The sequence below is a fragment of the Lepidochelys olivacea genome, assembly GCF_965140295.1.
Source record: "Lepidochelys olivacea isolate rLepOli2 genome assembly, chromosome: 21".
NCBI classification, from domain to species: Eukaryota; Metazoa; Chordata; order Testudines; family Cheloniidae; genus Lepidochelys; species Lepidochelys olivacea.
Window position 1 is genome coordinate 7,053,974 of NC_140431.1, and position 15,779 is coordinate 7,069,752.

Consider the following 15,779-nt stretch of genomic DNA (forward strand, 5'->3'; position numbering starts at 1 on the left):
TCTGTAATGGACAACGGGCTGGTTGGTACAGGGGAGCTCCCACAGCAAGTGACCGACCTTGCTTCAAAAGACACTAAACTGCTTTTTATCACCAAGTGTAGAATCTTTGTGGACAACAACTTGAACAATTACTTACAGTAACTGTGATTCTTCAGATGTGTTGTCCACAAAGATGCCATGACCCACTCTCCTTCCCTGATGATTGAAATCCTGCTCCTAGGGGATCCTTATTGGAAGGAATGGAGTACAGGTGCAGCTGGCCCTGCCCACTTAGCTACAGGGAGCAAGGGGGTGCAGAGTGCAGATGTGGCTCCAATGAAACGTTGCTATTCAAAAGAAACTGGACTCATGCACATAGGGCACCTGCATGCCGAGAGTAAAAGCTGTGTGGGCAACTCATCTCAAAGAACCATATTTGCTCTTCTTTCTGAACCCAGTTCTGTCCTCAGATGACCTCTTAAGATTTCAAAAGAAGGAAGTAGCATATCAGGCCTTAGGGCAAGATTTGGCCCTTCAGTTTAATTGGTTTAGTCCTGTTCTGTTAGATAGTTCAGCGGATTACCTGGGTTAGCCCACCTGCTATCACCATGGAGTGGAAGCGGAAAGTAGCTCAGGATGCTATTGAGAGCCTCAGCGCCTCCAAGCTGGCGAAGAGCATCTGCAGCCAATTCCGGACCAGGCTAAACAGCTCTCACGAGGCTTTTGCAGCCTCTCTGCGACAGGTAGGTGTGGGGCTGTGAGGTGGGCAGTGCAAATGCAGAGCCTCATGAGGAGAAACAAATTGGGGTTTCTGTACAGTGCCACTCTGGGAAACCAGAACTGTCACAAATGAGGTGGCCAAATGGTGGGCAGAATAGTCAGCCCATTGCTGTCCTCTTCAGTGTAGAAGTATTGCCTGTCTAGTGGGAGACACTCTGGCTTGTGATGCTTCAGCTTCATTAGCATGGCAAGCTAACTTAGAGCCATCCCTGCAATGAAGTGGGTGCCCTAATGAAATGAGCCATCTTGAAAATGGGACCCCATAGACTCCAGTGTCTTGCCTTGCTTTCACCTTTTGCTTCTATGTGAGGCATGTGACCATGTGGAATGACTCTACACATAATCTCTGGCCTTCTGTCTTGGTAGCTAGAGGCTGGCCATTCAGGCAGGCTGGAGAAAACAGAAGACCTTTGGCTGAAGGTGCGGAAAGACCATGCCCCTCGGCTAGCACGCCTCTCGCTGGAGAGCAGGTCTCTGCAAGATGTGTTGTTACATGGTGAGCATCTACACCCGATCTTCTTTCCAGCCTCTTGCGAGGGTGTGTCTTGGATTAGTTCTGTCCTGCTTCTGCAGGGGTTGGGAGAGCAAGGGCAAGGGGGACTCCTCATCTAGCTGTAGATTATTATACCAGAATAGTGTTGACTGGAACGCTGATTTGCTTCTGACTTTGCTTCTACTTGACACTTGCCAACTAAGTCGACGTATTGGGTATGGTTGCTCCGAGGCCTGCAGGCCTATGAAAGGGGAAAACCTTGCCCATCTTCTAGTATAGGATGTTGTGGGAAGGCTGATCAGGGGGCAGTAGGATGGATAGCTAAAAACAATTAGTTTGTAGACTCAGAACTGGGAGAATTCTATGGAGGGGCAGGGTGTAAATTATAGAACTTTGCAAAGCTAATTGTTTAAATCAAATATACTTTAATGCTGTGCTCATTTTTAAAAAGAAAAACTTTACAACAAATTTGTGGGCCTAACAAGAACTTTTAGGCAGGCTCGATAAAGATACAGAGATTTGTTTTGAAGACTTACTCTTAAATCCTATGAGACTCCCTGGGATGATTCATAGGGTTGGTAATGGGATATGGAACCACCAACCTCTGTGGTCATGGGATCAAACCCAGCCTTTGTGGGTACTGACCAAAAAGCTTGTCTGAGGGTTGTGTGGCTTGTATGCTGCTAGCTGGAATGATTCCTGTTCGTTTACAAATAGGTGTCTATATCCTAAACCACCACAACCATTGCTATGTCTCCTGCGTTGGCAGTCTCAGATTAGACAAAGGATTGAATGAGCAATGAAGATAAAACTCCCCTTTTTCCTCTTTGGTACCTCATCATATGGGGGTGAGTCACACTTGCAGAAGAGTTCAGAGAGCGATTGTACAGGGCTGTTGGCTGTTCTGCATATAAATATTGTGGCCTATACCAGTTCCAATATAGCCCCGACCTAACAACTAAACTATCTGATTTCAAGAAGGACCTACCTACCTCCCTCTGAATGTGAATGTGAAATACTAGTTCAGTTTATGGCATCATCCTAGCCAGATACTGATGCTAGAGGGGAAGAACGTGGAAAATTTACCTCTGATCAAACTGACACGTTGTGTGTTTGCAGGTAAACCGAAGCTAGGCCGTGAGCTGGGCCGAGGGCAGTATGGAGTGGTGTACTTGTGTGATAGTTGGGGAGGCCATTTCCCATGTGCACTCAAATCCGTCGTCCCTCCAGACGAGAAGCACTGGAATGACCTTGCACTTGAGTTTCACTATATGAGGTGTGTATTGGTAAACTCTCCTCTAATCTGCAAATGCCAGCTGAACCTGGTTAGATTCAGATAGCTATGCAGGTTGGCTTACGTGGCTTGAGGCAGAGACTTTGGTCCAGTGTAGTTCCTTGCTGCTCCCAGTAACTTGGTCAGTGCTGAGGATTGCCACTAAATGCTGCACAACTTTGAGTGAGGACTTTCAGATGACTGTCAATGCTACTTATAGAATAGACAAGACAGTGCAAAGCTCACCTGCTGTCCCACCTCATCTCTCCCCAGGGCTGATTCTCTTGTGTCTGCAATACTCGCGTCCTCTGCTGCTTCATGCAATAAAAGTCAGAGTTAGTATTGCATAGTGTTGCACAGTTGTCCCTGTCCTGGCCTTGGTATCTAATGTACTGTCTCTCCCTTCATCTAGTACCGTGCACTCTTTCTGCCCAAAGTGTACTATTCTGCATTCACTGAACAAAATGACAGTGGGACTACAATGTAGGAAACGTAACCAGCCTTGGCTGTATAGAGCTGCCTATACTGCAGTGCAGACAATTCTGTTACAACACACTGACTCAGTGATCTGTCCTTTGCTGTAGCCATAGTGGTGGTAGCAATGAGCAGCATTGTCAGTCCTCTCCTGTCTTGTCCTACTACGCTTGTTAAGAGCCCAGATGTTGGGTCCTTTATAAGGAGGCTAGGCTTGATGTAAGAGGGAAGGAGGGGAACTAGGCAGAATTGTAGTCTATGGGAATATATTCCCAGATGTTGATGTGTTCTGATTTTGTTTCTACAGGTCTTTACCAAAGCATGAGCGACTGGTAGATCTCCATGGGTCTGTGATAGATTACAGCTATGGGGGAGGTTCCAGCATTGCTGTCCTACTGATAATGGAACGGTTGCACAGAGATCTCTACACAGGACTAAGGGTGAGAAGGAAAAATGGCTGGAAGCACCAATTGAATTCATAAACTGGTCTAGAAGAAAGCTATTGGTCTGTTTACCACTTTCTGGTGTCATTTCCCTCAATATATTTGTAACTGACTTTAGTCAGAGCAAGTATTTGTTTAGCAATACATGGAAGGCATGTCATGCATCCATGTACAATCTCAGCAGCACTCAAAGTGATGAGAATGGCAGATTACTTAACTGTGACTGTTGCAAATTTTGTGTTTGCATGTAAAATTTAGCTTTAGCCAGTTCTGGTCTGTGATTCAAACGGCCAGGAAGCTAAATGTGCAAGTGGACCATATCTTTGATTTGCTAAATTTGGGCTGCAGAACAACCATAAAAATACATCTGAGCACATCTTTGGAGAACTTTTGACATACCTAGGCCGAGTTTTAATTATGGATCTGTAATGTTTTAGGAGCTTCCAATTCTCCTTTACATGAAGGCCCTCTTATACTGCTGGAGTGGTGTAAAGCGACATTAGTGTAGCTGAGAGTTCAGGCCTGCAAATGGCCATTTTAAGTAGGAAAAGCTGTGTTGGCCTATTTTAAACAGGCTACCATACTGCCAGTGTATCTGACAGTGAAAGTCCCCTAAAAGGGAAGTCACTAGCTGAAGGCTCAAATGCTAGATGGAATCGATACTTGAATTTCCCAGGGTATAACTCTCAGCTTCTATGTGAGAGGTCCAGTTCAGGTGCTTTTTCAGATTGCGGTTTGCAGCTATGTTCTGCAGCACCTTACACTTCAAAAATCCCTCTCAGCCCAGGGAACTTTTGGGGAATCACTTCACCCATACTGCCAACCTGAAGCACATCCACCTGTGGGGTGGAACACAGCAGCTGTCTAGCAGAACAGTGATACTAGACTATCTAGACCAGAAAGTGAAGAACGCTCTTTTGCTTGACAAACCCAATTGAACAGTTGGTGCTTCAAACTGTTGTAAACAGCATGAAGCTGGGACGCTGTGCCCTGTGTCGGTATAGCAGTAGAATGGACAACACTTAGTTTGATTTAAACACACGAAGGCATAAAATATAAGAATAATAAAAAACCTAGATTGTGTACTGTAGAAGTGAAAGGAAACATGATTTCTTGGGGTAGTGGTCTATAACCAAGATGTTCCTGAAGGGGAAGTCTTCAGGATGGAGTACAGTTGCATTGCTGTAATAGTTACATAATCCTTTAATCTGGCTGAGACTACTGTACTGTGTTTGATCTGACCGGTATTGGTGAAGGTGGCATAAGAGCTGTTGCATTGCTTGATCTTTAGCAGCTGACAACTTGGAATGTTTCGGATACCTTACTTTCAGAAGTCATGTGGCCTTTTTGCTGTTGGCACATCCATCCCTTTCATCTTGCTGCCTGCAGTCCTCGCTGACTCCATCAAGCTGTCTGTACCAGTTTAGCAGCCACTTCAGGAGTAAATAGTGGGATCATGACGGCATGTTTCGTTACTGATCAAAAGAACTAAACAGACCAGGATAAGCAGATACCATGTTCAGAATCTTGTTAAACTAATGTACCAGGATGTTGGCAACAAAAGCAGCTCGTGCCAAGTCCATTCCATTGCTTGGCATTCACCCATGGCTCTGGCAGGAGCTCCTTGCATGTGTTAAAGGGTCACTTAGTAGCTAGATATTATTTACTGGAAAGGACCAGGAAATCCCACAAATACAAAATAATTTACATTTGTGGGATTAGTAAATCCTCCTGTGTGCACCTCTTCCTCAGGCTGGGCTGATACTGGAGACACGATTGCAGATTGCCCTGGATGTAGTTGAAGGGATCCGGTTTCTGCACAGTCAGGGGCTTGTTCATCGGGACATCAAACTTAAAAATGTATTGGTAAGGGTGATCTTTCTATACTTCACTTTCTCTTGGTTAGTCTCTAAAAGCCTTTTTATCTCCACTGCCAAAGGGGAACTAATAAATTGTTTGTAACATTGACAGTAAATGAAATAATGGCCTTATTCACGTAAATGTTTCCGTAAGAAGACTTGTGAACAAATGCTTTTCACTTTGATGGCACTCTTCATGAACTCCTCAAAACACTTACTACAAATATTAGTATCACAATGTCCCTGTCAGCTGTAGAAGCATTATTATTATTTTGCAAGTGGGTTGGAGGTGAAATGACTTGTGAGAGGATAGTTTGTTACAGATGGGATTAGATTTAGGACTTTCTGGTTCCTGGTCCTGTTCTCACACTTCTAGACCATACCTCCTGGTTAATAAACATGTAAAAACTTGTCCTGTTACTTACTCTTTTCTTACAGTCCTATAGCAGTCAGTAATTAGTGCAAACTCCCAACAATTCAAACACGAATACATTTTTGTAAAGTTGCTTTTAATATTAAAAAGCCAATAATAGGGTTGAAAGCATGATTAACCATCACCTGATGTATGGATGGCTCTACAGCTTGACAAAAAGAATCGAGCCAAAATCACGGACCTGGGATTCTGCAAGCCTGAGGCTATGATGTCTGGCAGTATTGTTGGGACACCCATCCATATGGCTCCTGAGCTCTTTACAGGTAAGGTGGTGAATGGAATCTTCTATTGACTGTCTGCAGCTCCAGTCCTGAAGGCCCCAAACTCTGTACTATGCCTTTTAACTCTGGAGGGGGAAAACATAGTCAAAACTGTGCATTTAACTTCACCTTCCTGTATTTTCAGTCTAAGTGATGATCATCTCCATTCTTTTTTCCTTTTATGAGAAGAGAGATTACTATGGGATTCATATGGCCTACAGAAGTCAATAACAAATTAATACACTGGAAGGGCTATTGGAGTTATTTAATCTCTCTGGTACAAACCATTTTAGAAAAAAAGGTCAGCTGTGTTTTAGGGTCTGATAAACGGTTTCATACAAATCGTAGAGTAAGTTGGGGAAATTCAGAGTTGAGGATGGGAAATGAACCTAGATATCCTCCCCAAGATGAAATAAATCTTGACTCAAAATTTGACTCGCAGCATTATGGCTCTGACACCAACTATTTTTCCTTTTTAAATTCTCTCTTCCCCCCCCCCCATTTTTGGGGGGGTCTATTTCATTTTTTACAGTAGTTTCTAAAGGGCTCCACCAGGATCAGAACCCTATCCTGTTAGGTGCAGCACAAAAATGTCACCAGGAACAGCATCTTTTTTAAGATTAGAGTGATCACAGCAAACCTGTTTGTGTATCCTTCAAAGGGTAACATGCAGATGCTCCTGATTTAATCAAGTGTTCATAGTTAACATGCTAGGTTCTGATCCTGAAAAGACTTAAGCATCTGCTTACCGTCTGTACATTGTAAGTAGTCCCCTGGGCTTTACTAGGACTGCTTTGAAGGATTGGAGGCCTTAGGTTGTTTCCATGCTGTACAATAACACACACCAGGCTGTGATGCAAATACTCAAATTAGTTTTGTACCTTTTATTTTATATTGGTGGCTAACTCTGGAGACGTTCATTTGTCCTGTTGCTCAAACCTGTTTGTTGCTCATTTGCCACAGGGAAATATGATAACTCAGTGGATGTTTATGCATTTGGTATCCTGTTTTGGTACATCTGTTCAGGACACGTGAAGTTACCAGAGGCCTTTGAGAGGTGCGCAAGCAAAGACCACCTTTGGAACAATGTTAGGAGAGGTATGTATGATTTTATGCTGCACTGCTGTTAGGTGATCTACTACTGTGTGAAACCTCTTGGGAAAACTAAATCCTTTTTACCCCCTTCTAGTTTTTCTTAACTAGGAACTGTATTTTCAGTTCCAGCCTCCCTGTGGATTTACTGGCCTTTGAGTAAAAAGTGCACTGCAGACTGTCACCCTCCAAGAGTATAGATGGGTAAATGACACTGGACACTTTTTCCTCTCTAAAGATTAGCTGGAATCTGGGCAGACTTGAGTGGGATATGCTGAAGGCCTGTCACTTAAGGTTTAACTGAAATCTCTCTAGTTACTGGCACGGTTCTAAAATCGTTTCCGATAAAACACAACCTGTCCCTGCTGATTACTGTAACTGTGCTAGCACGACGTTTTAAATGCTATTCTTGCCTCCAAAGGACGATGTATGAAGGTGAGAAGGTAGAGTAAACCACATCCCAGAAACAGCCGGATATGTCATCATCCTTTAAGGAATGCTTAATTCCTTGCTCTTTCCAGGTGCCATCCGAATCCTTCACTCTCAAGTGTTTTGACTAGGTGCTAAAATTGTAAAATGCTGGGGATCATTGATGAGTAGAAGGTTGAAAATCTTTTACCATGGAAGACTGTCTATTATTGTTTCCCATTCTGAGCAATGAACTTCTACTTCCCAAGTTAGAAAATAGTTTAACAGTGCAGTTGCTATACTGTGGTAGCACATACTTTACGTGTATAAGTGCCTTATTCTTTTTAATGCCTGTCTACAACTTTTCCATGTATGAGAGACACTAAACCATGAATTTGTTCAGAAGGAAGCAAGATGTGCATTCATTCTCGTGTTCCAGGTCTGAGTTCTGCAGTTGTGGGCTAGCTACTGAAAAAGATCTTTCCCCTGTACTATTAAGCCTTTTCCTGTGGCCAGCTGCTCCAGTGGATCTGAATCATGCACATCCATACTTGGCTTGGTGCCTCCTGCCATTACCAGCTGTGGGATTTAACAGTACGCATTTCTACAGCTCCTAAAACCCCATCTGAAGTGGCTGGGGAAACTGCTGGGCACTGGTCTATTAATTTAGATCGACTAAATGGGCCAAAAGTATTAATGTAACTCGGTCATTGTCCAACATTAAACCGTGTTAAACAAGGTCTGGGGTTTGGTATACAGGGACGCCAGGTCACTTAGTGATATGGCACAAACACCATTAAAAATCCTTTTAACCTTTAATAAAGGATGCAAAAAAGGAGGACAAACCGTTAAAGCATTTGAAATGTAAAGTATTAAATAGGGCTTTCAATTAATATCCCTTATTCCCTTTCACTGAAGAGAGTTTTAGGACCGTCCCTCTGTTCGACAGTTTTAGATGGTAAATAACTGTCCTTTTGGAAGAAAGGAGAAGTTAGTTGAGATGGTGGTTGTTAAAGTTTGATCCTGTTTCATCCCAAGTGGTATTTGGGATTTAGCAGGAGCCGGTAGAGTTGGTGAATTCATCTGGGTCCCCCTCTCTGGCCTGGCCTGGCCTGGCCTGGCCTGGTCTGGTCTGGTCCGGTCCGGGCATCTCTCAGGGTCTGGTTGATGAAGGACAAGGACCCAAGAGATCAAGGGGGGTGGCAGCCATGATGTGAAGCTTGTTCCCATAGCCAGATTTTTTTCTCACCAAAGTCTCTTCGTTATGGACCCCAAAAGGGAGGGATGTGTGTAATAGCTCATCCCCTTCATGATTTGGTCCACCAATTAGACCTAGTTTTGGACACACCAGTTTTGATTTTACCAATTTTTGGTTCTACGCTTTTCTTGTTTACCAGGCACAGTCTTAACACAGTCCTGGGGTTATAGCAATAGGGCTTTTTGTTTGGACTAATTCAGTCTACTGACCTCCCTTTCTTACCTTTTTCCCATCATCATTTGTTGTGATAGGTTATTATTACATCTTATGATCTTAGGCTCATTTTTCCCAGGGAAGCTCCTAATTAGGATACATTTCTAGACCCAGTTATCACAACAGCACCTTCTTTACTAGGAGTGTCTTGAGAACTGCTAACATTGACTCTTCCCTAGCCACTATAATCTGAGCCACAGTGACTAACATCAAAGGATCTCCTATGCCTATTTAGTCAAGATTTTATAGCAGTTACCAGCCCCTGTTCTTCCTTTTTCCAGGAGTACGCCCAGAGCGCCTCCCTGCATTTGATGAGGAATGCTGGCAGCTGATGGAAGCTTGCTGGGATGGAGACCCTTCCCAGCGTCCCCTCCTGGGCATTGTCCAGCCCATGCTGCAGCGGATCATGGACAGACTCTGCAAGTCAAGCTCTGAACAGTCAAACAAAGGGTTAGATGATTCTACTTGAAGGAAACATGAAAGAACTGTTTTATTATGGGAGCACTCTGACCCCCTACTTGCAGTTGTCTTTTTGGAAGAAGTAGCTGTTTCTCGGTAACAGGAATTGCACTGGAGCAAACAAAAGATGTCTCGCCTCTGAGAGCATTATGGATGTTCCAACTTGGGTAGCAGCCAGAAAAATTCCACTCCAGTGCACAAGTTACCCCAGCCCCCATTTTTATTACAAAGATGAGTGAATAAATAAAAGATGGAGAATCCAGGCCATTTGGACTGCAAGGGATCTCTGCTAATCCCCTCCGGACTGACCAAAGGAAAAGCATCTAATGCTTTAGGTAGCAACTGAGTCCCTAGGGCTTTATTACTGCAGTTCTCACTCCGTGGTAACAGTTGAACCAAAGTATCTTCCATCTGCTGCTATCTGTGGTTGATCTTTAGTATATCCACCAGCTTTCCTTATCCTCAAAATGGAGCTTGGATGGTTTGGGGGACAAATGACGGTAACTACCTGGGGTGGAACCCTTAGGCTACAAGGGGTGGGGGGATATGAGTGTCGTTGTGCATTAGCTTCTTACAACACTCAGTATGTTTACATTGACAGGATCAGAGCATCCACACTTTACCTAAGGGGGAATTTCTGCATTCCACTGCAGCAGAAATACCCCAAAATCATAAGCTATCTGACTTTTTTTCTTTTCTTCTGACTTACTGTTAACCTGAAAGACCACTTTTTGTAAACAAGTTATTGCTTCAGATAACTCTGCTTAATAGTGGTTGTTGGGGTGTCTAACCTGGCCTTTCTTTCCCAGGCTTTTGGGAAGATGGGGGACTTCAAACAAATGGCTCTGAGAAATTGCACATAGCGTTATAGAAACACAAGACGTCATTAGCAACTATTGACTGGTGTCCAAACCCACTGGAAAATTACCAGTTTGTGTTTTTAATTAAAAATGCTTTCCTCGTTTTGAACTAAGTGTAAAGGCAGTGACTGTTTTAAATTCTGGTAGAGACATTTTAAATAAGATTTCTTCAACTTTTTTAAAGTCATTTGCTGGGTGAAAAAGTACCCAAGGGAAAACAGGTCGGCGGGAGCGGGGGTGCAGCGGTTGCTGTGTCCACATCTGATCTCTGCACTTCCTTGGGCTTTGCAGTTTGGTTGTATTAAAAATTAGAGGTCAGTTGCAGGGTGTGTGTGGGGCAGGACAGTCCTGATACCCCTTACATGAAGGGCTCCTTCTGAAAATACACCCTTGCCACAGTGATTCCTCTGCATTTGGTTGGGCAAGGTTGATACTTAGTAGTGCTTGCGGGAAGGTGGGGGTAGAAGAATGGAATCTGAATGGAGGACACCTTTTGTATGTGTGAGGAAACTGATTACTTGGCAGTTTGTCCCCAGGTATAACAGCACACCCCCCCACCCCCTGGCTTCAGGAGATGGGGCAGGCAGAGGCTTCATTTTAACAGGAAATCTAGTGTGCCGTGTGCAAAACCATGCAGGCATGTAAAATTATTACACCTTGCTGCTGGAATTGACTAGGTGGTACAAAGCAAAATTACAGCCAGTCGCCTTTTGCCTGTTAACAGCTTGAACAAAGGAGAGGGATAAATAACCCTGCAGTGTTACTCAACAGTCTAGTTTAACCCATCTTCTGTGTGCAATAAAACTGAAATAATGCTTTTTAAAAAAGATTGCTTTTTACTTAACTACAGATGATGGCATAAAAACTGTAGTCATAGTTCCACAGACAGCTTGCAACCTCTCCAGTAACTTGAATAGAAATGGGCAGCAGCTATAAATCACATGCCCAGAAAAACCAATCTTTTCAAAGCAGGACTATTACTAGGAACGTCACTGCCTTGGTGTATATCTATGCCACCAATGACTTTAACAGTATTAATCAGTTTTATATCCGTTTACTTTGTTCTGTGGTGGCTAGTAACTACGTTGAGAACTAGAAGAGTATAGGTCAGTATTTTTGCAGCGATAGACATAGTTTGTGTAACAAAACAAAAAAATAAATGAATAAAATTTAAATCTATATATGCAATTCCAGAAATGTCTTGTATAGCTTTCTCCTTTGTGGCACCTTCCTGACTTTTATCCTGTGCCTTTTTAATGCTGATTGTAAGTACCTTGAAGTCTTTGGGTTTTTTTGTTTTTGTTTTATGTATCCACAACAGAGGCCTGCACAAGTTTTCCCACACTTAATACACAGCCACTTTCCTACTCTCTTGCCGCCCCTCCCCTCCCCCCCCCCCCCCCCGTTTGGCACTTGACCTCTTGCATAGCAGATTTCACATCACCTCTTTTTTTGCTTCAGAAGTAAGAACTCTTCATTAAAGCAAAGGAATAACAAGATGCATAAATGATTATCCTGTTAAAAGGCTTTACTAGCTAATGATGTAACCAAAGGCAGTTATGTGAGTCTAATTCTAGCAGACCGAAAGGCAGTAACAAACTTGGATATTTGTTAATGTGTAATTGACAGACAGCCTTGTATAGGCTCTGTATTTCTCTCATATGAAGCAGCCTTCATGGCCTGCAGATGAATAGATAGATGGTACTATAAAATGTACCCTCGCTGTTAAGCATATAGAAAGAGCTCCATGTTATTTAACAAGAATTCTGGTGACTTCTGTTAGTATGTGGACCCAAATCAGTGGTGAGTGCCAGTAAAATAGTATCATTTGCTTATTTTAAACAAGACTCTCTCTGCATAAGACAGAAATCCTTCAAAAGGCTCAGGCTGCCTTAATGTGTGTTGCAAAAATATACAAACCAATGGCACACTCTGCCTCCAAAATCCACTAGATCTACCCAGCTTTCATTTCCAGCCTCTCTAAAGATGCAGAGGTGGGGTTTAGATCTAAAAGGATTTGAATGGAAGCTTTGCTTACTAAGCTGCATTCTGAGGTTTATGAACTGCCACTAATTTGCTGGCTGTTCCAGGTGCTCCAGCATAAAGCTTATTCTTCAGTCAGTGAGTTGGAAGCATGTAATAATAGGATAAATCTAATTTACCGAGCAAACATAGTTGCAAGGTTAAGACTTAAACTTGAAAGCTGATAGTAGCTTACTGTGCAAAGATAAGAGCCACTCATCCCTGATTGATTTACCAAGGTAGCAACTTTTCAGCTATTGCTCTGTCCAGGACAGAAGTGACTTGATTGTTTCATATACTACGTATTGTGGAATGAGATGGAAGAAAATGCTTCCTAAATGCAGTGGAAGACTGGATCGTTGTGATGCTGGAGGACTCCAGCCTCAATGTTCTGATGCTTTGCCACTGCTGTTACTCACTGTATAGCTGTTAAATGTACTGTATATCTGGATGTATAGGACTTTCTTTGGCTGGGCAACTGCTGGTTGGTGGGTGGGGGAACCCGAACATGTATCTTAAACCTACTTGAGAGGGTTGCTAACTACATTAAACAAACTCTACAGCTTGCTCGTTCCTTTTTAAACTAAAAAGCAAGCTGCTCCAGTTTACGCTTTGCACATTTTTTTTTGAATGGTGTTGCTAGCCTCTTTTTTCCTCCTCAGTTTCTCTTTGGAGGGTTAGAGGATATTTACATTTATATTGGTTTACACATGGTGACAAGTTCTGTAGAATTTCAGAATGGGATTGAGTAATCCCTTTGCATCCCGTGGTGAAAGAATAGCTGTTCTTTCCTTTGTGTTTATATTGCATTCTCTGGACCTGCTGGTCCTACTTGAAAATCTAAAAGTGATGTGACTTTTTTTTTTTAAAGACTTTAATATTACAAGGGTTTCCTCTCCAGGAGAAAACAGGAGCACATCTGCATTTAAAAATTCCCTCAGGGGCTTAAGTGGCACTAATGTTAAAGGTTTTTATTTTTACTTTATGCCCTTTATTTTGGGAGCCTGTTGAACCTTGGCTGACTGAAGTTCAGTGGTGAAAACTGTTACATTTTCGGGGTTGGGGGAGAAATTAAGAACTGTACAGCCCCATTGTAATGCCTTTAGATTTTTGTATTGCTTTTTTTATTTTAAACTTTAAAGGACTGATGTATATTACATTGTTAAAGGAAAAGGTAACAAACTTACCAAGTGTGTAGGAAAAAGTGCAATAACCAGGAAATTGACATCCAGAACAAACTAAAATTTTCCCCTTGTATTATAACTTTCTGCAATACTAATTTCCTTTCTGTACCAGGTCCATAAGGGTATTTTTAAGAGATGTGACTGTGGGTTAAGAAGGCTTCATTTAGTGCTATTCTCAACTGTCTGTTTTATAGATATTATATATAATTGTTAGAATGCACAGAACACTGTGCTGTATAATAAAGGTCACATTAACATTTTAAGTTTTTGCATTATGTCTGGCTTGTTTTCCCCCTTGACTATACCCTATGTGTCTTCAGATAAAGTCCATAACCCATAAGTGCCTAGGAGCATTTGCTGAACTCCAGTGAAATGTTGCAAAGCTAAACCTAGCCCTTGGGATTGACACTGGTTTGCCTCTTATACTAGTGTAAATGAATAACTACAGTGATATCAGTGGAATTGGACCTGCATAAACCTGGTATGAAATGACTTCCCTCTTGTACTCTGCTATGGAGGATACTTTGGAATGGATAGGTAGTGCTCTGAGCTGATGCTTTCTGCGCAATCCCCTTACTTTCATCATACTCCTTTTCAGTTCACTCTCAGTAAGCTTTCCAAATTAATTATTGCTATTATGGCTGTAGCTTTTACTGAGCAGAGTAAACAGAATTTTGTTCCCAGCCGGTAGCTATGAAGGTTGAACTCTGTCATCTAGCTAAAACTCCTGTAGTAACCCTATAGTGCTTCTCTGCAACTCAATCTCCTAAACTCTGTCTTCCTATCTAATGATCAGCCTTGCATAAAGTGAGTGCCTAAGCAGAATGAAATGACTAACTCAGTAACAGGCAATAAATGTGGCTTTCATCTTACAGGTAAGTTAGTAAAACATACCTCCTGCCTGTGTCTGACACTAGCACCATGGTCTATTAGTTTCTTCTTTTGTATGTGTGTTTGGGGGTAGGGTAAGGTATACTGTCACCTAATGAGTGGGAGCTCTTGCCCCTTGCTTTTACTAGTTTGTCAAGTTTCTTAATTTTGCCCTTTGGAAATGGCACTCTCCCTCTTTTTTTTAAGCAACTGGTCTGCTGGAGAGTAGAATCCTCCAGTGCAGAATCCTATCACATCCTCGGGAAGGAGTGAGAAGACACTTTACTGTATGAATGAAAGCTGCTTATCAGGGTCTCAAGCCATGTTCTTCATACAAGTCCAGCTTCTCTTTTACAACTGAAGTCAAGTCCGTGTCAATTTTCTCTAACATGCTCCATTACAGACCCTGTTAAGCACAGGCAGAGGGCAGGGTACTGTAGAGCTAGGCCTTTTCCACTACAGAGCATGGTTAGTTGTTTAGTCATTTCTGTGCAGAGGGAAGAACAGACTAAAGATAACCCAGGGCCTGCTGATTCCACACCACTCCCTGGGGCCATTGCACAAACCATAGCAATGCCCCAATCAAAAGTCTGAGCATTAGAGTGGGCTTTAGTACTGGTGCTGTACAGTAACTCAGGAGCTTGGAGCAGAGCTTGCCCCCAGCAGGGAAGAGGGGAAGTCTGTTAGGATAGCAGGACTCCTCCCACGTGATGTTTCACTGAGTCCCGCCTCCTCTCAGCTGTTCCTTAGCCCTGCCCTCGTGCACCCGGAACCTCTCTCTCGACTGTCTGCTGCAGGTAGGAATCTTTTTCCCCGTGCACCACTACGGGGTGCCTGTGGCGGCGCCTGACTCCCTAGTCCGTGGCCTGGCTCGTGAGGTTGTGCTTCCCCTCCACCCTGCGCTCCAGAGCCGGCCGAGGGGAGAAGCCGAAGGCGGGGTGGGAAGCCGTAGGAGATCGGGGGGGGGGGCAGTTTATCAGGCAGCGCTTAGGGCAGCCCCGTTCAGGGAGGAGGCCCCCGGGGTCTTCGACGGTGAGCGGCGGGGACGGAGCGAGGCAGCGGCCAAGATGAACCTGGAGCTGCTCGGTGAGTGGGCGCTGGCGCTTTGCGCCCCCCCCCCGGAACCCCCTCTGCTCCCCTCCGCCCCAGGGGGGCGGCCGCGGAGACGGCGGGGAGGGGCCTCCTCGGTGGGGTCCCCGGGGTCGGGTCCCGTCTCTGGAAGGGTCCCCCAGCGGGCGTGTGGAGTTCTGAGGGCCGGGGGGGGGGGGGGGTTCCTGGAGGGAGGAGAGCGGGGCTGGCGCGGGCTTGGCAGGGGGGAAGGGGCCCCTTGTCCTGGAGAGTCCAGGCCCCACGAGGTTCCTGGGGCGGAACTGTCTCCGCGGGGGGGCCCGGGCTTTATGGGCGGGGGAGGGGGGGGCG

The 15,779-nt window shown here is 44.0% G+C and overlaps 2 protein-coding genes across 6 annotated transcripts in view; both read left to right on the top strand.

The window, feature by feature from the left end:
• DSTYK (dual serine/threonine and tyrosine protein kinase) overlaps positions 1 to 13,753 on the top strand; it is a gene marked incomplete at its 5' end in the record, with an annotated part of 60,734 nt that extends 46,981 nt beyond the window's left edge. The window contains 8 exons of the mRNA XM_084610883.1: positions 546 to 722; positions 1,126 to 1,255; positions 2,372 to 2,528; positions 3,307 to 3,439; positions 5,195 to 5,308; positions 5,883 to 5,997; positions 6,958 to 7,092; positions 9,247 to 13,753. Of these exons, the coding sequence (XP_084467009.1) occupies positions 546 to 722; positions 1,126 to 1,255; positions 2,372 to 2,528; positions 3,307 to 3,439; positions 5,195 to 5,308; positions 5,883 to 5,997; positions 6,958 to 7,092; positions 9,247 to 9,434 (1,149 nt within the window). The 3' untranslated portion in view covers positions 9,435 to 13,753. The remainder of the gene's footprint in view (positions 1 to 545; positions 723 to 1,125; positions 1,256 to 2,371; positions 2,529 to 3,306; positions 3,440 to 5,194; positions 5,309 to 5,882; positions 5,998 to 6,957; positions 7,093 to 9,246) is intronic.
• Positions 13,754 to 15,335: 1,582 nt separating this feature from the next.
• Positions 15,336 to 15,779, top strand: part of RBBP5 (RB binding protein 5, histone lysine methyltransferase complex subunit) — a 77,553-nt gene continuing 77,109 nt past the window's right edge. For all 5 annotated transcript variants that reach the window (XM_084611003.1, XM_084610997.1, XM_084610998.1 and 2 more), the window contains exon 1: positions 15,336 to 15,446. In XM_084611003.1, coding sequence (XP_084467129.1) covers positions 15,428 to 15,446 — 19 coding nt within the window. In that variant the 5' untranslated portion in view covers positions 15,336 to 15,427. The remainder of the gene's footprint in view (positions 15,447 to 15,779) is intronic.